Below are 26,425 nucleotides of genomic sequence, written 5' to 3' on the forward strand. Positions count from 1 at the left end.
CAGATAGTTTGAGGCAAATTTCAAGAATGGTTTGTCCACAGAGAGGACCCGTAGTAGAAACAGCCAATAAGAAATAGAGGTGTGTTCGCTCTCACAGAGAATAGGGAAGTCTGAAGGAAACCCTTTTACAGGGCTATTCTGTAGGGGCAGCAGGTGGCGTAGTGGTTAGAGTCGTTATCAGCAAAGTTCAGCAAATTCAGTGTTTTCTGACAGCAACTCATTTTCTAAATGGATTGCCAGTAAAAACAGGATCACGGAGCAGCGGATGTGACGTAACAGTGTAAATGGAAATGAAAAACCTTGTTACAGTTTCCACTCCCTCTGTCCATTTGCAGCTGCACATGGAGGGCAATTTGTATAGAGAGAACAAACATAATTTTTAAAGGGACTAGTACATTTGCGTTTATTTATTTAGCAGACACTTTTCTCCAAAGCGACTTGCAGTGAACACTATGTAGTGTTACCAGCCCACACACCTTATTCACCGCGGTGACTTACACTGCTAGATACACTACTTACACTGGGTCACTCATCCATGCATCAGTGGAACACACTCTCTCTGTCACTCACACACTAAACACTGAACCCTGTTCACCAGCACATTCTTACTTTATCAGTTTAGGGTACTACCACACTATGGGTAGTACCCTGAACTGATACGGTAAGAATGTGCTTCTGTGTGAATGGGTAAATCAGTGTACTTATCTTAATTACCTGTTGCTTCAGACAACAGTGTCCAATGAATAAATGGTAACATTATATACTTTAACTGGAAAATCACATTTGAAATTCATCAAAGTGGGGTTTGAGATTTGAATTTGTTATGATTAAGAAGGGATTTAATGTGTTCAGTTTATTTGAATTCACTAGTTCTCATGATTATGGCACTTAGTCTGAACTGATACATTACAATATAAGTATAAATTGCTGTACAATTACATTACATTTCCATTACACTGCAGTTATAGTGGTCAAAGGGATACAGGCTTGCACAAGAAACCTTTCGGTTACCAGGCTCCTACAGTCTTGCGGACCCTAAAGGCAACGGTTACTTGCTACCGGATGCCTCATGCACTGTCGGTCACAGTCAATGAGCAGAGTGGTTCGCAGCTTGGACTTAGGCCTTTACTGATAAATTCTGTCAATAAATCCTTCGAAGAGTTTTTTCTTTTATTTATTTCTTTTTAATAACGCTGCTTGCTCACTGCAAATGTTTTTGATCACAAGGATTAAAAAGCCAGCTGAGTTCATGTCACTGCACACCGATGAATATTCAAGTATGCAGATACAAAACGCATCTAATTATATGCAGCAATTGTCAGATTCTTTTCCAGTGCATAGTACAAACAATAAGAAATCTTTCACAAAAATTATCACACAAATGGGCTATATATGAATATATATATATATATATATATACAGTTTGTATGTAACTCATTGACAATTCCAAAATGTTTCATTTAACTTCTGTTACAAAAACTAGACCCTAAATACATATTTGAACTAATAACCATACCTAGAATATAAAATAGACTAAATGTCCATATAAAGTTAAGAAGGTATAAGGTTATAGTTTGACTTGTTGCCTGCTTTATATTCTTTCGTAGCCCTGGGTTCGATGTTCTCGGACCATTAAGTACGCAACGATAGCAAGCAGGCAAATACCCACAGCAACACTCCCAAGAATGAGGGGCACAAGTCTTTTGATGCAATCTGGCCAGCACTCCACCTCTGAAATCAAATGATTGTAGACATAAAAGGTCAGTACTGTAATTCTATAGCATATATACATCGCACATTTCACATTATACCATTTACTATTACTGTGCAGATAGTCTGCCATATTTCGGTAGGTGATGGTTTTCTTTTCCAAAGGCTTTTCCAGAATTGTGTTGCACATGAAGCATAACTTGTAGAGTCACTTAAATACAAAACCAACATACCATTTCCAAATTGTCCGTTAATGATATTAAAGGCTTGGATCCTAAGCTTCGTGATCTTTATTTTTAGGTTCTCAGCCATTTGTAGTGTCTTCTTGGAATTGCACTTGTAGCTGAGTCCATCTTCAGCTCTGAATAGTTTGCTGTTGCTGAGTACACCTGTGAACTGCTCACCTAGGTGTAGTACGATATTTTTCATGAAGGGACTTTTGTATCAATAAAAAAAGAGATGATCAAATAAAGTGGCATTTACTATAGCCACCTGGCCCGAATACTCACTCTGACAACCTTTGCAGTCAGCAGTTGCTTGCAAAGTGACTTCTATTTTACTGGCATATGACACATTTCCTTCCTGCGGAGTGAACAGTAACAACATGCATATTAGTCAAAATGTATTACACATTTAAGCTTCACATTCATCTCAAACAGTTGTTTATAATGGTAGGGAAAATAGAACGAAAAAAAGGTAACAAAATCCATTTGCCATTAATAGTTGCTTTTTCACTGTCCAGTTTGGGGACTTTGTGATGCAGTGGGTAGAGCTGAACGCATGGCACTCGCACACTTTAAGTAATCAGCTCACCTGAAACACATCTTTAGACTAAGGAGGGAGATCAGAGCATCTGGAGAAAACTTGTGTACGCAGGTGCTATGAGGCACCCAGTGCACCATCATACCCATCAAAACAAGAGAATATATCAATAGAATAAATGGAGAAAGTAAGAGTAAAATAGATGATGAGAGGGAAAGACAACTGAACGTACAGAGCGCACAAATGTATTATATATTAGCAACTGAATATGTTGGTCTGAAGCCTGGATTTAAAGGTGTTCAGAGAAGGTCTTATATTCTCAACTTGGCTTTCATTGAGATTTTCTCTGCGTTTAAAAGAGAAGGTAGGAATTTTTTATGTTTGGTGAAAAAAAGAGCAAACTTCTTGTGGCTCAGGAACGCATTATTTTTTCCATTACAAATTATTCATGTTGTTCGTTTTGTGAGAATCCATCTTTAGAGCATTACTCTCATTATGCTATCAAAGCCCATATGCTGTGTCCTTTTTTCAGTCATAACAAAAAAAAGTCTCTAGTTATTTCAACACTGTATTTATTTGTGTTTAATACATATAAAAGTATACATATTTATTTGTGCAAGTATGTACTCATTTGACAAAGAAGATCTAGTTTTCTTTTGACTGTGCTCTGTATCTCCAAGGTAACATGACACACAGTGCATTTTAAACCCAACATAAAACCATATAATGGTCTGCTGTGACAATGAGGTTTTTTTTTTTTCCATGTTGCTGAGTTAAAATGAACAATAATGAAACTGAAATCGTTGGTACCTGCTTGTGGTGTCAAGCATGAGGGTTTTGAGAAGGTCTTTAACTAATTCTGACTCCAACATACCTTCAGAAACGTGAAGTCAACATTCCCCCCATTGAAAGTCAGCGACAAATCAGAGGTATTCTTTCCACAGAATCCCATTGGTTTTATGGAGAATGGGTCAATGTTGTAATACAAAGTTTTCTGTAAAATAAACACAAATTTATGAAATCTCTTGCTGCTTTGTTTAAATTACATCTGACATACACTTGCTTTCACTAATACATACCAATGTTATTCTAATATTTAAACAAACCTCTTCTAATATTTCCTTGGTATTACGGTTATGTATTTCCATAAAGGGCAAAGGGCAGCATGGGCCTCATAAGGACGTGGGCCTGTAACCAGAAGGCGGCTGGATCATGTCTTAGGGAGGGTTCTGCTGTTGAAAATTGCATTTAATATCACGGAATCATCATTTAAAATATGAAAATCATTCGTTAGCTGTTTTTAATGACGGCATGTGACAAAGCCTTTTTGTTAAATAAAACAACAGCAATGTCCTGAAAGCAGGGCAATACTGCAGACCTTGGCCTTGGTCACCACAAACTCCACTGCCATGGATGCCTTGAGGCACACGTTGCCTTTAGGGTCCGCTAGACTGTAGGAGCCCATCTGTGGGGCCGATTCTTTGGGGACCAGAGACGGATACCGCACAGGACTGTCTTTGCTAGAGGCCCCGTCCGTGGCCGCCGCCGACGCATCGCTGTGGGTTTCTGCCAGGGCTGTGAGAGCAGCGCGACCACTTCCTGGAACCAGAATGACAGCAGGCCTCGGGGACTGTTGGAGCCACTACTTGTAAAGACTCGAGTGATGCGAATTCAGGGGACAAGTACAGCACCACACGGTCCTCTTTAACAAGCTGTCTGTAAACTGAGCTTCTGTGGATCATTCATAGAACTCATTGAAGGTCAAGCTCAGTATCTGACCCGCTGAAATACGTTTAAAAATTCCATAAACACAATCAGAATCACTCAATTAGCCAAGAGCACTTAAAGCTCAGCAGAAATTCATGTATTACAGGATATTATTCATAACTGCATCACAGTATCCATACACAACTGTATGCTTGGCTGCTTGTCTTATAAAATATAACTTATGTTATTAATATGATCAGTTTTCTTAATAATCAGTATTTCTGAAGACTCTTAACTTGCTATCAGAGAAAATAAACCAGTGCAATGAAATGCGTGTATAACAATTCTAACATTTACATTAACTTTTTGAGCACATGATTTTCTCCAGAGCAACGTACAATGGAAAAAAGAGCAGATGCTCTCTTGCTGGAGTGGGGAAGAATAAACCTATTCAATGTGCAGTTTAGTGCGATCAAATAATGCCGAGATCTCACCCAGCAGAAGCAGGATCCACACAAGTACTGCTGCTTGGAGCTTGACTTTCATAACAGCTTTATTCATCTCAGGTGCTAAAGGCAACACTGGCGACTGCCTGCGGTGCCGCTGATGCACTGTGGTATTCGTGTCGGAGGAAAATGTAAGTGCAACTGAGACATTCGTTTGAGGAGGTGGGGCCATAACTGGTATTTGATGTCAGATATTGTGGCTGCGAAGTGAGAAACAGCCAAAATGTTTAACACCACAGCTGTGAAGCACAGCCAAGGAAAGATATAGATGGGGGCCATAGAATGTATTTCTTCTATTCTATTCTATTGTATTTTCTCTGGCATCCGTCACACTGCAGTTAAACCCGGAAAAAAAGAATAAAAACAAAAACAAACAAATTAAAAAGAACAACTAATTATTAAGAAAGGATGCAAACGTCTGCAGTAGGACTTTTTGGCTGCTCTGTGAAGTGTGACCTTTATGGAGTGTATTATTACAAGGGAATTTTTTTTTTAACAAAAGTTAGTTTTTGGTCTCTGGCCACATTGATCAAGCCCTTAAAAATTTAAAACTTGTTTTTTGTTAAAAGCTTAATATATCATTTAAAATAAAAATGAAGATTACAAGTTATACTGTAATACATAGTAAAGGATGGAAGTAAAGATGTGAGTTTTACATCTGATGAACAGATGCAGATTTTGCATTTTTACAAATGCTCGATAAATTCAGCGAAGTGTGAGATTTGGAGTTTTTCGGTGTTTAATCTCCCTACAGAATGCGGATAAATAATTCATCAAGAAATAGTTTCATACCCAGAAAATATTATGATCCTAAGTCACAATACGCCGAACCACAAATTGTATGCAGTTTATTTGCAATCTTTGTTTTAATTCTGTTGTTTTGATACTTTCTTGGTTTGTTTGTTTTTCAGTGTTGCTGCTGAATGCACTTTTTATTCAGGTCAAATTAAGCTCTAACACTGAAATGAAATATAGTCATTAAAGTGATCACATGGAGACCCTTTCTGACAAGACGTACGCTTTGAATAAGTGGGACAGCTCCGTGTTTGGAAGATTAAACGCTGTTCGGGCAAACTGGGGGTCAAAGGTAGAGGAACAAAGTTTGCTAAAGCAAACGACACTGTAGTTTAAAATGTGCTTAACGCAACGGGCCGTTCTGGAAAAGAATCTGGAGAGAGGGCATGTTTGCTTACCTGACATCTTAAAAGCTGCGCTGATGTTCAGCCCTGCCATCTGTTTCATTTGTGGAGCCCATACCATTGCTAGTCCATCATATGTGGCTCATTCCCATGTTTTTACTACAGTTGCCATTTGAAACATCACAAATTACACCGCAAAGTCACATGCATGTGCGTATTTGTTCTAGTTATTGAAGTGTTTTTGGAAGTCAATCTTATCGGAGTCTTTTTGGGCTGTATCACAGAAGCTCCAATGTGTGATAGAAAGTGGAGGTGATGTTTCAGAAATTGTCTCAATATGTTTATATGTGAACATTTGTTCTACGTTTCAGCTGATCTCTGCCGCATCGTGGAACATGTCACACATTTGATGTGTCGGTGAGAAACGTGTGTTCGGTGACGTGCTGTAAATGCTCTTTGCCGTTTTTGGAGGATCAATGGGCCATAACTGAATATTTTCTAGGTTTTATTATAAGAAGCATTAAATGCTGGTTGGTCAGTGCATGGGTGCCTGTTAGTATCCATGCCATCCTCCTGTTCTTCTCCATACCAGAGTTTAGCAAGAAGTGAAATGTTACTAGGGGGCACGGTGGTGCAGTGGGTTGGACCAGGTCCTCCTCGCCGGTGGGTCTGGGGTTCGAGTCCCGCTTGGAGTGCCTTGCAGCGGACTGGCGTCCTGTCCTGGGTGTGTCCCCCTCCCTCTCTGGCCTTACACCCTGTATTGCCGGGTAGGCTCCGGTCCCTGCGATCCCGTCTGGGAAAAGCGGTTCTGAAAATGTGTGTGAAATGTTACCATTTCTTTTTTTTTATTCCCAAATGCAATGAAATAACTTTGGGTAACGTACATTTTTGCCATGTTTGTCCCTTTCAATTGCTATATGTAAAAATGCAAACAATCTTCAGAGAAAAATCACTTCGACTGCTATTCCCAAGTTCCGACCTGTATTTGTAAATGTTTTGTAATTGTTACATCCTTGCATGGATTTGAAAACTTTACATTTGTATAAATGTAATCAGAAAATCCAGCAGATAAATAATGTAGTTTTTCAAGTGGTTACTTTCAGATACTTTTAGGTTTTTACAAGCTCATTCTTTTGAAGAACCGGCTTGGGGAGTGATATTCTGCTGGGATGGTGAAAATATGGTGGGAAGAAAGACCACAAAATAGAGATAATTATGTCAGTGTAATATTTGGAGAACAAAATCATGTAACGTTAAATAATTCTGAGACGAACTCTACAAATGCTTTCCCATTTATTCCAGTTTTCCTTGCAGTAAACTGGTGAAGTTGTGATGTTAAATACCGAAACTTGAGATAACCGTCTACAGTATTGATTTCTGTGGGCGTACTGGCCTGGAAGGACAGGCCATCAGCAAACATGTGCCTTGTGATCACTCAGTGCTGGAACCGCGTTTTTGCTTTGCGCTGCTCTGTCTTATTTGAACAGGTCAGCATGAGGGTGTGGGCTGCATTCTGGTGGTATATAAGAGCTGTCAATCATTGGTGAAGTTGCAGTGCTGGTGCTCAGGGGTCCCTCTACCAGCTTTGGGAATAGATCACCGGTCCCCACTCAGGTCCTCTGCCGTATGCCCTCACAATGCTGCGACTGCAGCTGCTGGTGCTGTGTGTCGCCCCTCTGCGGCTCTGGGCTCAAGAAACTGGTCCAGTTCAGGCCTTCTGTAATGACCGAGATGTCGAGGACTCTGTGGATTTGGCTCTCGTAACGTTTAATAAGAAGCTCCAGTACGGCCATCAGTTCGCCCTTTACCGCATATTGTCGGCCTTCAAAGTAAGTAGTACTTTTATATAATGATGCATTTTTGAAAATCTCTGTCAGACTCTTGATCTGAGAACGACTTGACTTCACGTTCAACGCGCTCCGTTTTTCTCTGCAAAATAAATGAATTGCTTACAAAGGAATAGAAACAGGAAATGAGAAGAGAAACAGCAGGACAGCTAATAATGTAGTAGTTGGAGCTGCTGCCTTTGGACCCCAAGGTCGCAGGTTCAAATGCCACCTCCGCCTGTAGTGCCCTTGTGCAACATGTTTACCCTAAATTGATCCAGTAAAATTACCCAGTTGTATAAATGGGTAAATAATTGTAAGTAATTTAACGTTGTAAGCTGCTTAGGCAAAAAGCTCAGTGTAAAAAGGGGGATATATTTGGTTAGAGAGAAAATGACGCAGTAAAATTTCAAGTTCCCTTTATAGAAAGAGTTATGGGGCAGAAACCATAACGTCGCAGTTTTCTTTCTGTGTGCATATTGCGCCATCTACATCAAGTGTGGTTAGAGTGTTAACTAGAAATGTATTATTCATAGGCTCACAATGAGTCAGGCACATCGTTCACAACGAATTTTGAAGCCAAAGAGTCTGATTGTGTAGTTGGGGTCGACAAAGTGTGGAAAGATTGTGAGTACCAGCCAAATGACAAGGTGAGTGACTCCGAAAAAGACATCCTGGACATATTTCTGTAAAGCAGACATATTTTTATATAATATGTAATATATATATAAAATATTCAGCAGACATGCTTATTAATACAGATATTCTAGCATCATAATGTATATATACAAACATTTTGCGTGATTCTGCACTTTGAAACGATATATTTTAAGCTACTCTACCCCTTTCACAGAAACCACTTCAGTGCAACGCAACAGTGCAGAAGAGTAACCTTGAGGGAAAACAAGAGGTCATATTTGTTGACTGTCTTGCAGGTAGTAAGATTTAATTTTGCCTGTGGAATATTTCTTCTCAAATGATTCAATTTGCTGCGCTATTAAGAGCTCAGGTCTTAACCTGTTTAAATATATTATCGGTGCCTATGTGTAATAGATAGCGAACCCTTTTACAGAGGGGAAATTCTTGTAGGGCTCTTGAAATATATCATTCAGTTTAATATGGCCAAGAGCAGTTCTGTCAGATGGATATTAAGAAGCATTTTAATAATTTAAAAGCGTGACATTTTTTTGGACTTCAGCGGAATTACTGAGTAAACGATCCCAAAAGCTGTCTCAAAAACCATCTTGGTTCATGCTGTGTTATGCTAAGTCGCACATGCGTTGCCAGTGTCCTGAAGAAAGTTGGAGAACTAGATGTATAGAAAAAAAGAAGTTATTTGACAAGCAATGTGTTCCTTCAGTTGAACCCAAGGTTGTTGCTGAACGTGGACCATGTCTGGGTTGCCCTGAAAACATCGATATAGACAGCGAGGACGTAAAGGGGCCGCTGATGTATTCCCTGGTTAAATTTAATGCGGAAGATGACTCGGAATTTCACTTTGTCGTAAATGAGATCGGCTCAGCCACAAGACAGGTAACTTGCTAACCTCCGTCTTCTAGATCCTCATTAGCATGTTATTCTGCTCTGCTTTACCTCGTGGGGTTTGCATGTTTTCATGCCTGGGTTTACATGTCAGTTTGTCATTCATGTTAGATGGGGTAAAGTGTAGGTAAATAGCTCTGTGTGTATTGGTCTTATTACAACACATTGTTGCTTGCGTTAGACGGACACACACACACACACACATAGATAGAATGCTGTGCTTTACATTGCTTGGTCATATTGACTCTAAAATGTTTTCTGCCCTATGAACTTCATTAAATGTCTGAAGTTGTGTATTATAAAAACTGCTTGTGCATCATAGGTCGTTGCAGGATTAAGGTATGACCTTCAGTTTGAAATGGTCAAAAGCAACTGCTCAAAGACTGACTTCAAGGAGCTAACAGATGAGTGCCATCCTGTTCATGAAAATAAGGTCAATTATTTGGACTTAAATAATAAGCATTTTCATTTCTTCCTTAACATTCCACAGTAATTGATTATGGTGTCTTTGCTTTCCAGCGTCATGTCTCCTGATCATTGTATTTTATGTGGTGTTTAGGAGTTTGCCTTCTGCAATTCCACTGTTTTTGTTGCTCCTTGGAGGCATGAAGAACCAGAGACGCACATTAATTGCAAACCTGGTCGTCTTGTGGTAAGAAACGCCACATATTTAAACTGGATGGCTGTAGTTCCATGTGTTGCACAACTCTATAGACCCGCTTCTAAAACTTTGCTGTTGATACTCCTTTAATTTTCTAGACATCCTTTGTGAGAAGGAGACCTCCAGGATGGTCTCCGCTAAGGAGCATGCAGGCGATTGTCATTCCTCCAACCCAAACTGCAGTGCCAACCTTGGCAAGTCCAGAAGCCAAAGAAGAGTCTTCAGAGGAGTCCAAAGAGAAAAACAGCCCACCACCCTCTCCGGCTGAGACCCAGGCTGAAGATCCACATGCTACCCTGGTGCCGTTGATAGCTGAGCCTGAGAAACCTTTCCACTGCCCATCGAAACCCTGGAAGGTGTCTCCACCCAAAACCATCGCTGCTCCACAGCAAATCTCCAAACCTGCACCAGAAGAGGGGGACTTCTCTGATTTAGACCTGTTGTAAGAATGCCTCTTGTCGTATTGTAGACAGTGCAATTCTTGTACAACTCTCTTCATGTGACGTTTTTACAAACAATATGAGGCTATTTCGCCCTGTAACTCAAATAAAGAAATCGTGATTGACAAAACATTTATGCTGGCTGTATTTGCAGACCTTTATTTATCAGACTTAAAGTTTGCCTCTCCATCCTCGGGCTCTTTACCAAAAAACTCTTCTTTTACGGCATTGCTTTGGAAAAGAGACTCTGCTTTTGCATTTGCCACACGAATATATAAATGGTTTAATGAACAAATATTGCCTTTATTTCATATTTATGCATAGCCTACTGCCCCTAACATAGTTTTGCTAGTGAAGGCTATACTTGAAATCAATTTTAGATGTTTATGTCATAACAAAATAATACTGCTGTTTCGTGATGGAAAAGAAATTGCTTAATGTATTTGTGAGACAAATCTGTGAATGCTTTTATCAACAAATTTTGTGCTTATTTCATCATTCCCCATACTGCACCTAACTTCATAGTTTTGTTGTTTAATATTATATTTGAAATTGACTTCAGATGTGCTTACTTCACCACAAAGCAATATTAAAAGAATCTCTGAGTGAAAAAGTGACACTGTTGGCCTCCATTTCAATGTGTAAATCCTCAAACTTGAGATGAATATTAAAAACATATTGGGGGGCTTCCGGTGCCCCCTGTGCAGGGGTTCTGCGGAGACCCCGTAGCAATCTGAACACCTTTGGCGTTTACTGCAATATCCTTCCGCCTCGTCATGTAGTTCAACACCCAGTGCATTGAAACTCAAAGTTTTGTATTAAATATGAGAGTGTTTTTGTCTCTGTGACATTTAACAAACACATCCACATGTTTATGATTTAGCACCGTGCCGTCGCTACGTATTTGTAAGTGCTTTAATTGCCGGAAGCTCGAGTCCCGGTAAGATAAAACGATTTGCGCCCCCATTCCTCCTCCTTCAATTGAGAACTAAAGCTTCGGACTGAACATGTCAAGGGGTTCTGAGGATTATAGCAGGTATTATTAAAAATAATAAAAGAGGACTGTCCTCAAATCTTAGACGAGTGACAGAAGTGCTGTCCTTCATTAAATTAATGTAGACAGAATCTCAAAAGAGGGGCAGGATAGCGCTTGTTTTAATGTGCTGGGAGGTCCGTGGACGTCAGCGCGATGTCGGCCTACTGCCAAGCTTGAAGATAACAGCTAGCAGCTAGGAACGAACGTGTGATATTTTTTTTTTGTTTTTGCGTGCTCAGAGGGTTATTTGGGTTTTCCCCCACGTCCTGCGTGTTTGTGGCCGGGCACCCCATGCCGAAAATAAAATAGTTACATATGAATTATTGTATCATATCAAGCAGCCCGGTGTCACGAAGACACCGTTATGTGTGTTAGCTACTAAGCTAGCCTAGCCTAGCCTAGCAGAGCTAGCCGGGCCCGAGTCCCATCATATGAGTGATTCCTCTGCGTTCTCACACACTGAATTGAACTTAATCTTGTGCATCGTCGTGCTAAAAACGACGGACAGGTTAGGATCTGGGAAATTTAACAATGATTCAGTGAATGCCAGCGCGGTCAGTTGACGCTTTATTTTGTTTTGGTGATGTTCGATGTTGTGTCTCTGGACGAGCGGCTCGTCGTCGCTCGGATCCGAACGCGTGTCTCAGTCTGTACGAGCCGGTTAAGCGACTAACTCGTGTTTTATGGAGCGATTGATGGCGCGTTTCCTCTTTTCCGCCTAGTAACACACGGGTAACCGCGACAGCGCCTTGTTCTTTCCTCTTGTTTACATTTGCTGCCATCAACATTGCGCAGATCATTCTAGTGGGAGTGGTCGGTCGGTTAGTCTGTTTGTCAGTCTCCATATCAGACCAGTGTTGTTAAATGTTGAACGCGTCACGTGCGTCTGTTACAGTGACAGTCCGTTTCGAGTGGATATAAGTAGCTAAGAGTTAATTATTGTGAGAAGAGACCATACGTGCAATTGTGAACCTGCAAGATTATCCCATTTAAACAATATAGGCGCCACAGGGAGTAGCGCTGCTGCCTCACTGCACCTGCGTGGGCTTCCTCCCACAGTCCAAAAACATGCTGTTAAGATTCACCCATGGCGTGTGAATGAGAGTTGTTCCGCTGTATGGATGAGCGACTCATTGTAAGTAGTGGTTACAGCAGTGTGGGCTGGTAACACTACATAGAGCTCATTGGGAGTCGCTTTGGAGGGAAAGCGTCTGCTGAATGAATAAATGGAATATGCAGTGTTCTGTGTCTGACCCAGTTGTCCAGAAGGACTTTGAGCGTTAGTATTAGAGATTAATTTGTTTGTAAAGCAATGTTGTTAGTGTGTTGTTGTTTGGAGTACCTTGATCCAGGTGAGATTAAGGTACTCCAGCTGTGCGACTCAAAGTATGACCATATCTGCGAGGCAGCTGCTGAGCGACAAATATATTAAGCTATTGCTCAAAATGCCTGTCAACAGTACCTTGTCATCTGGAGGCACTGTGGATAGTTAAGACCATCATTGCCAATGGTTCCTGGTTCAAATCTTGCTTCTGCTGCAGTACTCTTGATCCCAGTGCTTACCATTAATTGATACTGTAAGAATATTGAACTGTACCAATGGATAAAGTATTGTAAACAGCAGCCAAATTAGTAATTGTTTCTAGGTTTTTTTTTGAAATGAGAACTTGGCAAAATGTGCTGCTGCTTACTTATATTTCACCTTCTGGCTCTTGTGTGTGATGGCCAACAGCTCCAGAGACCAAGACCATGGGGGCCCCGATGGAATGGAGCCTGATGGTATCATCGAGGTGAGCTTTATGGTGAGGTACACGTTTTCATGTTACTACAGTTAGCCAGGTATCTTACTCTCCTTGTGTCCATACAGAGCAACTGGAATGAGATTACAGACAATTTTGATGATATGAACCTCAAGGAGACCCTTCTGCGTGGAATCTATGCGTATGGTTTTGAGAAGCCGTCAGCCATTCAACAGCGAGCTATTATCCCATGTATTAAAGGTAAATATGCTTGTTTATGAAAAATGTAAAACATCTTGATGTTTTAAAAAAATATACTTGAAATGTTGAGTTGAGTCTTGCAGCTGCTAGTGTAGTGGTTAGAGCTTCTGCCTTTGAATCCATGGGTTGCAGGTTCAATCCCCACCTCCTGTTGTACCCTTGAGCATGGTGAAAATTACCATGCTGTATGAATGGGTAAATAATTACAAGTTTGTAACTGAAATATTTGTAACCTTAACATTGCAAGTTGCTTTGGAGAAAATCATCAGCTAAATGAATAAATGTAAGCATTAAAATTAGTTCCAGATGGTTGCCTTTAGTAATATTCTAGTTGTAAAACTTCTGTGGTGTTGGAGTTAAGATAATGCAATATGGGTAATTTTATTTTCTTTTTCTTTTAGGATTTTTTTTTTTTTTTTTTTTTTTTTTTTTTTTTTTAAACATTACACTGCTCCGTGCTTTTGACACCCCAAAATCCATAATATGTCGAATGAGCACGCACACAAGTGAAAAGAAAATTTTGGCTTGCATGTCTGTCCTTTTTTTAGGCTATGATGTCATTGCTCAGGCCCAGTCAGGAACTGGCAAGACGGCCACTTTTGCCATTTCTATCCTGCAGCAGCTGGAAATAGATCAGAAGGAGACCCAGGCTCTGGTTCTGGCTCCAACCAGAGAGCTGGCCCAACAGGTATGCTGCACCTGAGGTCATAACACACACCAAAAAAATTTTCAGACCAAGGCAGCATATTTGGATGGTGTTCTGAAAAAGGTATACTTTTTTGTGTACTTTATCCAAATTGAAAGTGTGACATGTATTTTCAGCATTTTGGAATTTAGACAGCAAATATATAATGATTTTGTACAGCCTTAACTGCTTTGGTTTGTCTTGCATCCTGGCTTTGTCTTACTACTTAAGGCAACAGGTGGAGCTTTGCTAAATATTTTAATTTATGCTACCCACAGATTCAAAAAGTAATTCTGGCTTTGGGTGATTACATGGGTGCCACCTGCCATGCCTGCATTGGTGGCACCAATGTTCGAAATGAGATGCAGAAGCTACAGGCTGAAGCTCCGCACATAGTGGTTGGAACCCCGGGTCGGGTCTTTGATATGCTGAACAGGAGGTACCTGTGTGAGTGTCTGACACAGTGACTGTCAGTATGTATTACATCGCTTAGTGATGTGATGTTTAAACATCTTTCGGGACTAACTTGTTGTGTAGATACATTTCTTGAACTTATCACTACTTTGGCAAACATAACAGTATAGTTAAGTACTTAAAAAATCTCATGAGATTTTTTTTTTTTGATTTGCAGCTCCTAAGTGGATCAAGATGTTTGTCTTGGATGAAGCTGACGAAATGTTGAGCAGGGGATTCAAGGATCAGATCTATGAAATTTTCCAAAAACTGAGCACAAACATACAGGTGAAGTTTCATGTTCCATATTCAATATATTGCATATAGTCGTATTATATTTGCACTACAGCAATAAACATGCACATTAAGTAGGTAAAATTGGTGTTTGGGAGGATCAGGGTATTCTTAAACAATTTGGAATATGCTAGTACAGTATGTTTGTACTCTTTAGTTTTTCCATCAGTGTAAATGGACACAGGTCAGTAGGGAGTGTGGCAGTTGTGCTCCAGGGGTTTGCTTAGAATATCAAACATTTTTGCATGAGAAACTTGAGTACTGAGCACTTTTTGGTAAATTTGCAATTTTGCAGGTTGTGCTTTTATCAGCTACAATGCCAGCTGATGTTTTGGAGGTGACAAAAAAATTCATGCGCGACCCAGTTCGTATACTTGTGAAGAAGGAAGAGCTTACCTTGGAGGGTATAAAGCAGTTCTACATTAATGTTGAAAGGGAGGTGAGTAGACCCTTCATCTTTTTCGGAACAACATTTATTTTAAAAATCCTCCCGTTGGTTCTTGTAATAATGCCAGTACACCCAAGACACAATATCTGTAATGTCTACATGTAAATTGGGGTGGATGACATTCTTAATGTCCCGTGTCTTTTGTTTGATGGTGTGCAAGAGTTTTGCAGATGCGTGTCAGTGAATGGCCTGATGGGTAGCTGAAGAGTTTACTTTTTTATTCCCCACCCTCCATTTTACAGGAGTGGAAACTGGACACCCTTTGTGATCTGTATGAAACTTTGACAATCACTCAAGCTGTCATTTTTTTGAACACAAGAAGAAAGGTTGACTGGTTGACTGAGAAGATGCATGCAAGGGACTTCACTGTGTCTGCCTTGGTACACCTTCTTTGACCATTTCATTTTTAAACAAATCTAAGTTGTTTCAGAAATCATTTTGTGGTTGTGCAAAAGCAGGGAGAGGCCTGATAAATCTAAAACTTTTGTGTGAAACTGCTTTGCAGCATGGGGACATGGACCAGAAGGAAAGAGATGTGATCATGCGGGAGTTCAGATCAGGATCTAGCAGAGTGTTGATCACTACAGATTTGCTGGTAAGGATAGCCGGTTAGTTTCTGTATTGCAAAGAACCTGAAGCAGTGTAATTTTAGATGAATACTGTGACCCCAGAAGTATTCATGATGAGATTCTCTCTGCAATACATTTGTGGGGGACCCCTTAATTACATATCTGGGGTCTTAAGACCCCATGTGTTTTGTGTATATTCAGCTTGGAGAAGTAAGTCAACACACAGTTTTTCAAGGTGTTTTCTGTTTCAGGCCATTGAGAAGACATTGTTTAATATAATATTGAGCATGGCGAAACATGAAAAAACACAGGCTGGGGTCAGAAAAGTCCCCCCCCCCCCACACACACACACAAATTCTGGTCAAGGAAATGACTGCCAGATTCAAGAAAACCAAAGTATTACATCAGCGTTGCACTGCTAACAAACGCTTTGATAAAGAGCTGTCTGATTGTCACTTAAAACACTAGCAGGTTAAATAAATTCAGATACATCGAGGGGAATATTGAATATTTACCTGCCCCGCCAGGCTCGAGGTATTGATGTGCAGCAAGTGTCTCTAGTCATTAACTACGACTTGCCCACCAACCGAGAGAACTACATTCACAGGTAACATTTTGTCGGCAAAAAATCTTTTTCCTTTGCACTCTACTGCGGGATAATGTCATGAAGCTGCTTTTCCCCCCTTTTTCACAAAACAGAATTGGGCGTGGTGGTCGTTTTGGCAGAAAAGGAGTTGCTATTAATTTTGTTACTGAAGAAGACAAGAGGATTCTTCGGGATATCGAGACGTTTTACAATACTACTGTCGAGGAGATGCCTATGAATGTGGCTGATCTGATTTAAAGCCTGGGATGAGATTTTATGCAGTGCTCGCCGTTGTTGAATAAAAGGGCATTGTGCTTATTTTATTGGAAAAATATTGAATCTTGTCTCAATGCTGAATGCAGATCAGAAATTTGGATATTTGCTAAGTGAAGCGACTTGGCTCGTGAGCTCTCGTGAGGACGGCCGTAGGCTCGATCCTCCTAACAGGTAGACTGCTGGGGTGGGGATACGAAAACATGGGGTCTTTAAATATATTTGGATATTTTTGTCTTAGTTCAAATAAGCTGTGTGTATTAGATGTTCTATATCATTTAATTATTTACTTGTGGACAAAGAGATACAAGTGCTGTATTAAATCTGCCAATTATGTTAAGCTAACTAGTTACAGTAAATTTTGGGTCAAATTAGCTGCTTTCCAGATTTCCTAGTTCGAGTTGTGAAGTGTGTAAGCTACGGTATTTGTCGTGCTTTATTTTTAATTGTTTGCATTTTTAGATAAGCCAGTCATTTACGAGACCCTTAAGTCATTTGTTCCACTTGACCCACATTACAGAATAAAGAGGGATGTGGTTGCTTTTGTGCATTGACTTGGTACCGTTGACATGCCTTTTGTTCCATTTGGCCAACTTTAACCAGCTGCATTGCTTGTATCTTGTTGAAGTCTGTGCCACTTCCATTAAGATCTGCACTAATCTGCTGTACAGGTCTCTTAGTATGTTGTATCTAAATAAATCAATGGCGCAAAAATAAACATGGTGTCTGTTTCTTTTGTAAGATGACTGTACCTCTGGGTGCAAACCTTAATGGCAGTGGCATCTACTCCCGTGGAACAATTTTGAAATGATCAAATTTGGTGCGAGCAGCCGGAGGCCCCAAAGCTCACATGATGGATATTAAGATAAAAATAAGACTGCTTGTGATTTGACTTTTGTGCACTAACTTAGTGTTTACATTTAGGTAGCCCACCAAAAAAAACAGGTTGCACCAGCGTTAAGCAATCTTTTAATAAGGTACAAAAGTCTGTCCAAAAGCAAAACAAGAAAATGGGGAAGACAAAAGGGGTTTGAAAAGCTACAGCTGCTTAGTTGCTCTGGGATGTTTGTGCTTGCTGCATGATCACTGAACACAGGCTCAACAGCTGTAGGTACTCCTCTGCTCCATCCGTCAGACACTTGTCCACTTCCTGTCGAAGAAGATGCATTACTGGATAGTTAGCTCAGCAAAATGAACAAGAGCCAGAAGCTGAATAGTGTATGTGTAACTACAAAACCATGACATCGTTGAAGAGGACAAGTAGGACTAAGCGGTACGAGAGCTATATGATCACGCGCCGATCACAGGGCTGCAATACTGTTGTGAAAGACATCGCCTAGTTTGTAAACATTCCAGCACTAGAATCTATTAGCTGTGATAGCCAACCTAACTAGAACGAACTGAATGAAAACAAAACTGGAAAATATACCGACGGCAACTGTGATAGCTGTTCAGAAGTCGGATACTCACCGCCATTTTTTCTGTAATTACTGACTTCTGTTGATCGTTTAGACTCTCATCTATGATGGTGTCATGAAGCTGATGGATTATCTGCATGGCTGCATAGCCCTCATCTATTATGTTCTGTAGACGAAGCAGCCCAATTAGTCATTTTGTTTTTAGCAACATCAATTCTTGCCTATCGCTGACTGGAATAGCTAAATGCTCCACTCAAGGCTACAATCCCAAATGTCTTAAGATAATTTTCTCCCATCACTCATTTCTACTCTTCACTCCATGACGTGTCAAAAATTCTATTTACTGACTTACTCATGATGAATTAAAAATAAAATCATACAAAATTCAGTTTCATAAGGAATTGTAATTTTTGTGATAAACAGGTTAATAAAAAGCCATGCAGTAAGTTGAAACTTACATAAAACTAAAATTTGGTTCATAATGTTAAAATACATGTACATACCTTAATGGCAATTTCAAGCTTATCGAAGGTGCTCTTGTAACAAATACTTAGCAGATTTTGTATCATCTTTGAAGGGACAACCTGGAAATCAATATATTCCAATATTAAAATCTTTTGTAACATTGATATAAACAGCTTTATGGGGGAATAGATGCTTTAAAAGCTGCATTGTGGGGTACAGTGTGGGTACAGCACTTACCCCAGCGATCTCTGTGACGTCTGACTCGGTGATTTCTTTGTCGCCGTTCAGCCGCGCAGCACTCTGCAGGAAGGTTATAGCTTTTCGGAGGTCCCCCTCTGACACCCTCACCAAAGCGCCAATTCCCTGAACAAAGTGCAACGATTTGTCCATCCAGTTTGAAAATAACCACTGAATGTTCGAAATAACTCTTACTAGTGACCTTTAAAATATTCCGATATATGATAGAAATAAAAAAAAAAAAGAGTTATGACTCTTTATAATAATGAGTTGCGATGAAAAGTCAAAGGAGACAATGTCGATGCAGGAATGTAGAACAAATAAAATATATTGGCAAAGCTACAGCCAAGACTTTGATATGCCAACAAAACAATCCTATACCTCTTTAGTGTACTTCAGATTCTCCTTTTCACATATTTCTAACAGTCGCTCTTCCTGGACCTGGTCTCCAAGAGGCTTGAAGCGGAATTTAGAACATCGAGATGTCAGGGGCTCGATTATCCTGAGAAATAAATAAGAGTATCTTTGGATCCCTTTCTTATAGACATCAGACCTTTGTGTTTTGTTGAGTGTTTTTAAGCCAACTAACCGGCTGACATAGTTACAGATGAGACAGAAGCGTGTGGTTCTGGACTCCTTCTCCATTGTGCGTCTGAGGGCTGCCTGTGCGGCGTTTGTCATGGAGTCCGCCTCATCCAGGATAATGATTTTAAAGGGGGGGCAGGGTTTCCCACTGTGGCAAACAAAGTGTCACTCAAGAGAGAAAACAACACATTGATGGATAGATAGTTTTTTTGATCCCGGAGGTCGTAAACAAGCCCCAGCAAAGCATATCCTGAGCAGGATCAGAGGAAGCGGTGACACTGAGAACGGAATCTGCTGAGTAGCAACATCCAGCACTCACTCTGTCCGTGTTCCCGCTGCAGTCAGCTGGGCAAAGTTCTTCACCTTCTCCCGGATAACCTGGATGCCTCGTTCATCAGACGCGTTCAGCTCCAGAACTCTCTGCCGATACAGCTCAGGTCTACAGTGGTTAAGGGCACATTTACTTGGGTTTTCCTGAATGCTCTTTTTCAAGTCTTTAATTTTAACGCTTCTGGCACGAAGGTGTACTGGTCCAAAGAGAAGAAACAGTCCGGGAGTGACACCAAAATTGTCGTACTACTAGTACATGCGACAGTTTCTGAATGCACCTCCCCAATGGTAAACCTGCTGCCTTAACTACAAAGATTTTGCAGTTCCCTGAGAGCAACTGGCCCTTACCCATACAGCTCCCTCGCAGCTGCCAGTATGGTGGACGTTTTTCCAGTGCCAGGTGGGCCATAGAACAATAAGTTGGGAAGCTACAAATACATGCAACACTAATTAGAAAATAAATACAAAAAAATGTTCTTCATCACAACTGCATAACAACTTCATTTACTTACAGATATTGTATATTTTTACATGTAGAACATAAGATATAATATCCTACTGAGCACTAATACTTCCTTAAAACTTGTTTAAAGCCGAAAGATGAACATATATCCTTTGGTAATGAATATCTAGTTTGCCATCTAGATTTTCTTCGCCTGAAGAAAACCCCGGCGATGGGGCAGCATTTGCAAATGCAATGTAAAGTCAGACTTGTGTTGCCACAGGAGGTAGAATTACACCCGTGTCCCACAAAGCACAGCTCAGATGAAAGACTAGGCACCAGGTCCCTGCCTATTAATAGTGCAATAGACACTTAATGAGGATACTAAGGGGCTGCACTCCAGTATCTACACATTCAGCACAAAGTGACAGTATGCAGTCACCCTGCCCCCAACATCTTTTTATTTAGTTATTTTTGAGGTTTTTTTCATTACTACCGTCTCCAAATTTGCCTGCAATAATCATTGAAATGTACTTTTTTCCATCAAAACTTTTGTACTCAAATACCAACTTGGTCATTTAGAGACAGCATTGCGGAGAAACACCAAAATACATTTGCTGCTGCCTCCCAAAGGTAATTTTATGTTTAACTTCAAAACAAAGTTCAGAAAACATATACTGACAACATCTCTGCACATGGGACAGATCTTATTCCCCTGCTTTCATTGTCAAGAAAGTCAATATTAAACATTTGCTAACCAATGTAAATAAAAACAAAAGGACACATTCGGATGTATATCGACGTGAAAAAACTAGGGTTCAGATGTGGCTCAAAGGTCCACAGGCCGGAGGAGGGAACTCACATCGGCGCCCTCCAGAGACTTCTTCAGCACTGCAACCACCTCCTCTTGAAAGGCAACTTCATCGACGCATTTGGGCCTACTGGGGAACACAAGGTTCAGCCAACAGCACGTCAGCGTCCGCCTGAAAGAAGCGCTGTCCGCCCAACGACTAGAAACGACCCTGCTCTGCAAGTAGGTAAACTGCTGTAAACTTCATCTATCCAGCTTTTCTTGCTGGATAATTCGATTCATTCATTCTGGTGCCATTGTATGCTGTGTCACTACATTTATGTGTTTTACACAAATGGCTACCGCAACATTAGAAAGTCTCTTCGGTAAAGTATCCGTCTGTCTATGTTGGACAGCTGAAAACTGAACAGAACTGAATAATAATAATACAATCTATAAATAGCCCATCGGTGTAAAAATGTGTTTACTGAGCAAATGCTGTGCAACTGAAATGGGCAGAAAATAAAGTGGAATTTGAAGTGATTTGAAGTCATTTTACTTTTCCGTTTCATGGCAGATAAGCAGAGCGGAAGCTATATAAAAGGTGGCAGCGGAGAAATTACAGGTGAACCGACTGCAACGGGTAACAGCACCCGGTGAGATGCTACAGATTCAGAGGCTAGAAGTAGAAACATGGAATTGTCTGGAGGAAAAAAAAAAATGAAAGAAAAATTGAAGGAAACAAAAAACTTTTGTCAAAAGGATTAGAACAGAAATGTGAAATTAGTGCAGCATGAAAATATACTGTACTTTTATAATGCTTATATTAATAACATGAATAATATGCGACACCAGTTTAAAAAAATAGGAATTTTATTATATAAATTTAAGCATGTTAGCTGTTGATATCCTTCTGGTTCACACACTGACACTGGGGTTGGGAGGATACGAGTCTACGAGAGCGCCCAGATCAGACGAGACAGCCCTTTTTACCATGGTGAAGTGTGAGCGAACTTACTATTTCTCCACCCAAGGCAGTGCTTTGTGCTTCTTGTCCGCACTGGGGTGACCGGCGGGTCCGGCCGATCCGATCCTCTCCTGCTTCTGCTGGGCTCTGGAGCTCTGGGCCCCTTTCAGAAAGGCCTGCATAGTAGTGTGTGGCGCTGCCTGCACAAAAGACCAAAAAAAAAAAAAAACGCCACACATCCATCACACGCGGACATGGTGCCGGGTACCTCGCAGATAATGCAGATATTATTTATTATCAAAAATAACAACACAGCGGGAACACGAACAAGTACACAAGTGCGGTCTCGCGCAGCCTCCGTCCTCGTCACCGCCACCAGCTCCTCCTGTTAGCTAAGGAGCTACCTGGAGAGTAAATCACCTTTCTTTTCCCAGGGATTTCTAGTTCTCGTCTCGCACGCATGTTCGGAATTGCACTGCACTTACCCCAGCTTTTGGTCGAAGCGAAACTTTGTGCTACAACCGAGGAAAAGCAGTTGTTTTGTTCAAGAGCACTGACATCAGATTCCCGCCAGACGCGCTTCGTGCTGCGTCTACTTCCGGTGACGTCAGAGTGATTCCGACGTGGACCGGGTGACAGGAAGTAGCGTGGTACTACAGAGTACAGTATAGTACAGTACAGTACTCCCAAAAAGACTTCACACTGGACAAGAGGCTAAGGGTGGATTATAATTAAGGAATTGAAATAATTAGTATATTTGTAGATGGTGCCCTATGAATTAGTTGATAGTATAGCGAGTAGAGCTGTTGCCTTTGGGTCCCAGGGTGCAGGTTCGAATTTCCTCCTTGGTGCTTGTGCCCGAGTAAAGTCCTTACTCTAAATTTTCCTAGTAGATTTACCCCCGTGTGTGAATGGGTAAATTACTTTGGAGTTAAGTCTCAGTTAAGTTAATACGTTCAATGTAGTGGTTTCTCCTTTAAACTGATGCAACAAGTTTTTTTTTTAAAAAAAGCAGATTTCCCAGTTTTATTTATTTATTTATTTATTCATTTATTCATTCATTCATTCATTCATTCATTTATCGTACTTGTTGATTGAATTTGAGAGAGAAACATCTACCTTAAATTTATCAAATCTTGTAGATCTCACGGGAAAGAAGTAGTGCTATGCTCTGCTTTCTAGACTCATTTAAGTACATTTCCCAGGTAAACCAAGTCTAGAAATCAGGGCATCCCACTACTACTCCCCCAGGAGATCTACAAAATTGGGTTTCAGCTGACACGCTTTACATGATGTTAAGCTCAGCATCCTCTTTGGCTGGAGTGCACGGTCTTTTACTTTCCACCTTTGCACGTGCACATTATAAGTAATGGTAGTTTCTTTCAGTCTTTCCACATCCCACCCTTAAAAGGACATAAGTGACCACACTGATAGCGCTTCCTACCTCTTTTCTACTGATAGGCACCCCCTGGGGGGAAGAACAAGGATAGACTATAAATTGTTTCCCATTACATTTACATTCATTCATTTAGCAGATGCTTTTCTACATATGTAGTGCTATCAGCCCACACATCTTATTCACCAAGGTCACTTACAACAGTTTTGCTGAACAGGAGACTGCTGGGAAATGCAAATAGTTCTGCAACCGTAGGCAGGTCTGTTAAAGGCCGGAATGAGGTAAGCACCTGTCGACTAGTTTACGTAGAGCTGTAGGTACCAGGAGAAAGGAAATTTCTTTGGGTTGAGTGAAAACTTTCCAGGCTTATATACTGCCCTTTCTTGCTAGGACCATTATAAATGTGCGGTCTTACTAGCAGAGTCTTGAAGGCAGCAGGAGATGAAAAAAGACAGCTCTGGGGGCCACCGGAGTGTGCCAAGGCTTCAGGATACAAGGGTAACCCAGAGAAGACAGCGGAAAGCAGCTATGAGGTGTTGCCTACGGCAGGTGTCCAGGCTAACACAAGCCTCCTTGCACCCGGGGTAGGCAGCGTTTTCCTGATGACTGCTGACCGCAGGCTGGATCGCGCGGTACGAAGCACTCCCTCCACGTTCAGGAAGGGCTTTCCAGCCAAATCAAATGAGCCCTCGAACCTTCAAAGTGGCGCCGTGGTGTGCAGGAGGGCCGCGCAATCGGAAAGTGCAGTGCCCTGTCCCATTCCTCGTGCTGCTAGTTATTGTAGTAAATCCTCACTAACAGAACACCTCCATGCTCTTTTCTTCGCCTCATCAGAGCCTCAGTGCTTTGTAACCTTGTTTTACCACACTCGTGCATATTTCATTAATAAAGAACAAACCATGTGACACACTTGTCAATGTCCTTTTTGGGTGAAACGTACGCTTAGTATTTCCATCTAATACGTTCTTTTTGTGTAAAAATGGGTCAAGGGTGCAGCAAGAAACACTGTAATCCGCAGTCCTAATCACTGGCGTTAACTGTTATTCCGATTTAAAAAAAAAAAAGTATGTTGAATATTACAGGTAGTAAGAGTGTGAGCATGGGAGCATGCAGTTTGTATGAGTAGTTAAAGTGCAGCAGGAATTCCCTGCTGTTGCCCTCTGCTTCGACAATGAGTGCTGGGACACAGATGGTGTCTCCTGCTAATAAGGTGTGAATAATGCATTAATTCTCTCCTGCAGCGCAGTGTCACTGTACGGAAGGGGAAAGCTCAGCTCTCACCCCCTTTGTGTCCAACACCATAAATATATATTAATTTATAGCCCAAACATACCTTACACACGTACACTGGCAAGGAACAAGATTTTTTTTTTTCTCCTTTCATAAAGTGTATTTCATTAATCTTGTCTTCCTATTTCTCTAGTACTCTTTGTATTTGTTTGTTTGCTTTTATTTTGCTGAAACAGTAGCCTCCCATTTAAAGATGATCTCTGTCTTCGTCTGTCTTTTCATTTGTTTCTGCTAGCTGACGTCTCCGTGGTGACTTGCGGTGTCAGAGGAACACAATGCAGAAGTGCTTGCGTCGTCACAAAATGAAAATCAGGTGAACAGCAGCTTAAGGCCAAATCAAGACACCAGGGTACGAACGCGGTGCGAATTCTTCCATTTCGAACAGTTGGTGTTTCACCGTAGGCCACTGAAACGGAACTCCTTTACGTGAAATGCAGTTTCTTAGGGGGACGTTTCCAGGATTTGCAGGTTATGTGAGTTCATGTGCTGCCCGTAGGGAGGAGGCTGCCGTCCCTCCATTTACCCTGCAGCTCCGCACGTTCAATAAGGGCTCCATTAGGGCCCTGAGACTCCCCTGAGACAGGTTGCAGCGCTCCAATTCGCCTTCCTCTGTCTGACTCAGCCCTGACGGTAACACGTCCAGCACCGGCTGGAAAGAAGGCAAGCGTGCTTCCGAGCTGGGCAGGTGCGCTCATCGCGGGAGGAGGACACCCTCAGCATCCGCGCGCATAGCCCGGCTGCGAGCGGAAGCAGAAAGACCCTCCCCGAAGTCGTAGAGCGGGCTTCCCCCGGCTCGCCTCTGACTGGGAGTGGCATTCGCTTTGCGTGAGCGGTGGAGCCTCTAGCGCCAGCATCGGCAGTGGATGCAGCGCCTGCTCTGAGATGCTCTACTGGCTGAGGGAGGAAGAGATGTCTCTGCAGGAGCTCCAGCAGCGGGTGGACTGTGTCATCACCCATGTCGGTGAGTGTCTCTCGGCTCCCGCTGCAGGGTGGCCCGCTTGATGTTTGGCCACGGGGAAACACTGCCTACTGCCTTCGCGGTTACATGGGAGGATCCCACCCGAAGGGTTATCGCCGCACACAATACAGGCTGATGCTGTGTGCCGGCTCACATGTGAAAATGCCGCGCGCGTGTGTGTGTCTGTGTGAATTAAGGTTTGTTAAGCCTGCGTGCAGCAATCCCTCTAACTCTTCATGCACAAATTACTGAGCTGAGTCCTGTGCAAAACCACAGCATTATTATGGTTTAATATCCATCCTTATTCATATCGGTGCAATTTCTGTCAGTTTTCCTGCATCTGTTTTGTGCTTTTTTGTGGAATGAAAAAAGGCAGTAATTCCTGAAGGACTGAACTGATGGAGTGTGGTTTAAATCAGGTAGCGGTGAGAGAAAATACCGGCTGATTGATGTCCATGTAATGTGGAAGTGAACGCGGTGCATTTCATGTAATTTATAACGCACACTCCTTAATGCAGTTTAAATAAATAAATTATGCAGTGTTGCACTTTTGCAATGTTCTACCAAATGAATGCATTTAAACACAGAAGCATATTTTTGTGGGTAAAGGAGCACCGAGGAGAGAAATGTAAAACACAAAAAACATGGTAGAAAATTGCGCCTTTTTCGTGTTCATTTTTTTGCGTTTTTTTTATCTGTTCACATTCTGCCTCCAGATTTTGGAGTGAAGCGAGGTAAGTAGGTTATTGTGCCACACTTGACTGCGATTGTGAGGCCGTGATAAATCATTGTCTCCAGGGCTGTAGTCTCTCTGAAGGGACGTGCCGCTAGTTGCCATGGAAACCGAAATGGCCAATGTACGTGCATCAGGCCACAGTGATGCATGGCATCAGCTTCGGATGGCTTTCTC

At 41.4% G+C, this 26,425-nt stretch overlaps 5 protein-coding genes and 1 non-coding gene across 9 annotated transcripts in view; 4 read left to right on the plus strand and 2 right to left on the minus strand.

The window, feature by feature from the left end:
• Positions 1–1,584: 1,584 nt before the first annotated feature.
• On the minus strand, positions 1,585–4,771 carry lamp3 (lysosomal associated membrane protein 3). The gene is made up of 6 exons (XM_018757140.1): positions 4,674–4,771; positions 3,851–4,071; positions 3,347–3,466; positions 2,220–2,292; positions 1,944–2,114; positions 1,585–1,731 (listed from the first exon to the last, which is right to left on the minus strand). The coding sequence occupies exons 1-6, from the start codon at positions 4,738–4,740 to the stop codon at positions 1,592–1,594; spliced, it is 792 nt and encodes a 263-aa protein (XP_018612656.1). The 5' UTR covers positions 4,741–4,771; the 3' UTR covers positions 1,585–1,591.
• Positions 4,772–7,360: 2,589 nt separating this feature from the next.
• On the plus strand, positions 7,361–10,427 carry kng1 (kininogen 1). Its single transcript, XM_018757115.2, has 7 exons — positions 7,361–7,653; positions 8,187–8,300; positions 8,504–8,585; positions 9,011–9,183; positions 9,515–9,625; positions 9,752–9,844; positions 9,952–10,427. Exons 1-7 carry the CDS (start codon positions 7,462–7,464, stop codon positions 10,297–10,299), a joined length of 1,113 nt encoding a protein of 370 aa, XP_018612631.2. The 5' UTR covers positions 7,361–7,461; the 3' UTR covers positions 10,300–10,427.
• Positions 10,428–11,235: 808 nt separating this feature from the next.
• On the plus strand, positions 11,236–17,191 carry LOC108937414 (eukaryotic initiation factor 4A-II-like). Its single transcript, XM_018757353.2, has 11 exons — positions 11,236–11,329; positions 13,062–13,119; positions 13,197–13,329; positions 13,878–14,017; positions 14,293–14,461; positions 14,646–14,755; positions 15,057–15,200; positions 15,452–15,589; positions 15,715–15,804; positions 16,306–16,385; positions 16,478–17,191. The coding sequence occupies exons 1-11, from the start codon at positions 11,301–11,303 to the stop codon at positions 16,620–16,622; spliced, it is 1,236 nt and encodes a 411-aa protein (XP_018612869.1). The 5' UTR covers positions 11,236–11,300; the 3' UTR covers positions 16,623–17,191.
• On the plus strand, positions 14,505–14,575 carry LOC114911117 (small nucleolar RNA SNORD2). Its single transcript, XR_003797896.1, has one exon. It is a non-coding gene; the product is annotated as a small nucleolar RNA SNORD2 (small nucleolar RNA).
• A 139-nt stretch (positions 17,192–17,330) lies between the features above and the next one.
• rfc4 (replication factor C (activator 1) 4) lies at positions 17,331–22,469 on the minus strand. The gene is made up of 11 exons (XM_018757354.2): positions 22,357–22,469; positions 21,923–22,071; positions 20,977–21,055; positions 20,021–20,100; positions 19,662–19,781; positions 19,347–19,490; positions 19,139–19,259; positions 18,758–18,883; positions 18,559–18,639; positions 18,108–18,221; positions 17,331–17,787 (listed from the first exon to the last, which is right to left on the minus strand). Exons 2-11 carry the CDS (start codon positions 22,051–22,053, stop codon positions 17,686–17,688), a joined length of 1,098 nt encoding a protein of 365 aa, XP_018612870.2. The 5' UTR covers positions 22,054–22,071; positions 22,357–22,469; the 3' UTR covers positions 17,331–17,685.
• A 2,760-nt stretch (positions 22,470–25,229) lies between these two features.
• Positions 25,230–26,425, plus strand: part of mcf2l2 (MCF.2 cell line derived transforming sequence-like 2) — a 64,796-nt gene continuing 63,600 nt past the window's right edge. For all 4 annotated transcript variants that reach the window (XM_018757320.2, XM_018757324.2, XM_018757319.2 and 1 more), the window contains exon 1: positions 25,230–25,518. In XM_018757320.2, the coding sequence (XP_018612836.1) occupies positions 25,440–25,518 (79 nt within the window). In that variant the 5' untranslated portion in view covers positions 25,230–25,439. The remainder of the gene's footprint in view (positions 25,519–26,425) is intronic.

The sequence above is a fragment of the Scleropages formosus genome, chromosome 8 (genome assembly GCF_900964775.1).
Source record: "Scleropages formosus chromosome 8, fSclFor1.1, whole genome shotgun sequence".
Taxonomy (NCBI): Eukaryota; Metazoa; Chordata; class Actinopteri; order Osteoglossiformes; family Osteoglossidae; genus Scleropages; species Scleropages formosus.

Excerpts from the sequence above, each read along its gene's own strand:
- LOC108937414 (XM_018757353.2), top strand. The coding sequence starts at position 11,301 with ATGTCAAGGGGTTCTGAGGATTATAGCAG. Across the intron at positions 14,756-15,056 it reads AACTGAGCACAAACATACAG|GTTGTGCTTTTATCAGCTAC; the intron begins GTGAAGTTTCAT and ends GCAATTTTGCAG. Across the intron at positions 16,386-16,477 it reads CGAGAGAACTACATTCACAG|AATTGGGCGTGGTGGTCGTT; the intron begins GTAACATTTTGT and ends TTCACAAAACAG.
- kng1 (XM_018757115.2), top strand. The coding sequence starts at position 7,462 with ATGCTGCGACTGCAGCTGCTGGTGCTGTGTGTCGCCCCTCTGCGGCTC. Across the intron at positions 8,586-9,010 it reads ATTTGTTGACTGTCTTGCAG|TTGAACCCAAGGTTGTTGCT; the intron begins GTAGTAAGATTT and ends GTGTTCCTTCAG. Across the intron at positions 9,184-9,514 it reads TCGGCTCAGCCACAAGACAG|GTCGTTGCAGGATTAAGGTA; the intron begins GTAACTTGCTAA and ends TGTGCATCATAG.
- lamp3 (XM_018757140.1), bottom strand. The coding sequence starts at position 4,740 with ATGAATAAAGCTGTTATGAAAGTCAAGCTCCAAGCAGCAGTACTTGTG. Across the intron at positions 4,072-4,673 it reads GTGGATCCTGCTTCTGCTGG|GAAGTGGTCGCGCTGCTCTC; the intron begins GTGAGATCTCGG and ends TTCTGGTTCCAG. Across the intron at positions 3,467-3,850 it reads TTGTGGTGACCAAGGCCAAG|AAAACTTTGTATTACAACAT; the intron begins GTCTGCAGTATT and ends TTTATTTTACAG.
- rfc4 (XM_018757354.2), bottom strand. The coding sequence starts at position 22,053 with ATGCAGGCCTTTCTGAAAGGGGCCCAGAGCTCCAGAGCCCAGCAGAAG. Across the intron at positions 20,101-20,976 it reads AGTCTCTGGAGGGCGCCGAT|CTTCCCAACTTATTGTTCTA; the intron begins GTGAGTTCCCTC and ends ATGTATTTGTAG. Across the intron at positions 19,491-19,661 it reads GCAGCGGGAACACGGACAGA|TGGGAAACCCTGCCCCCCCT; the intron begins GTGAGTGCTGGA and ends TGTTTGCCACAG.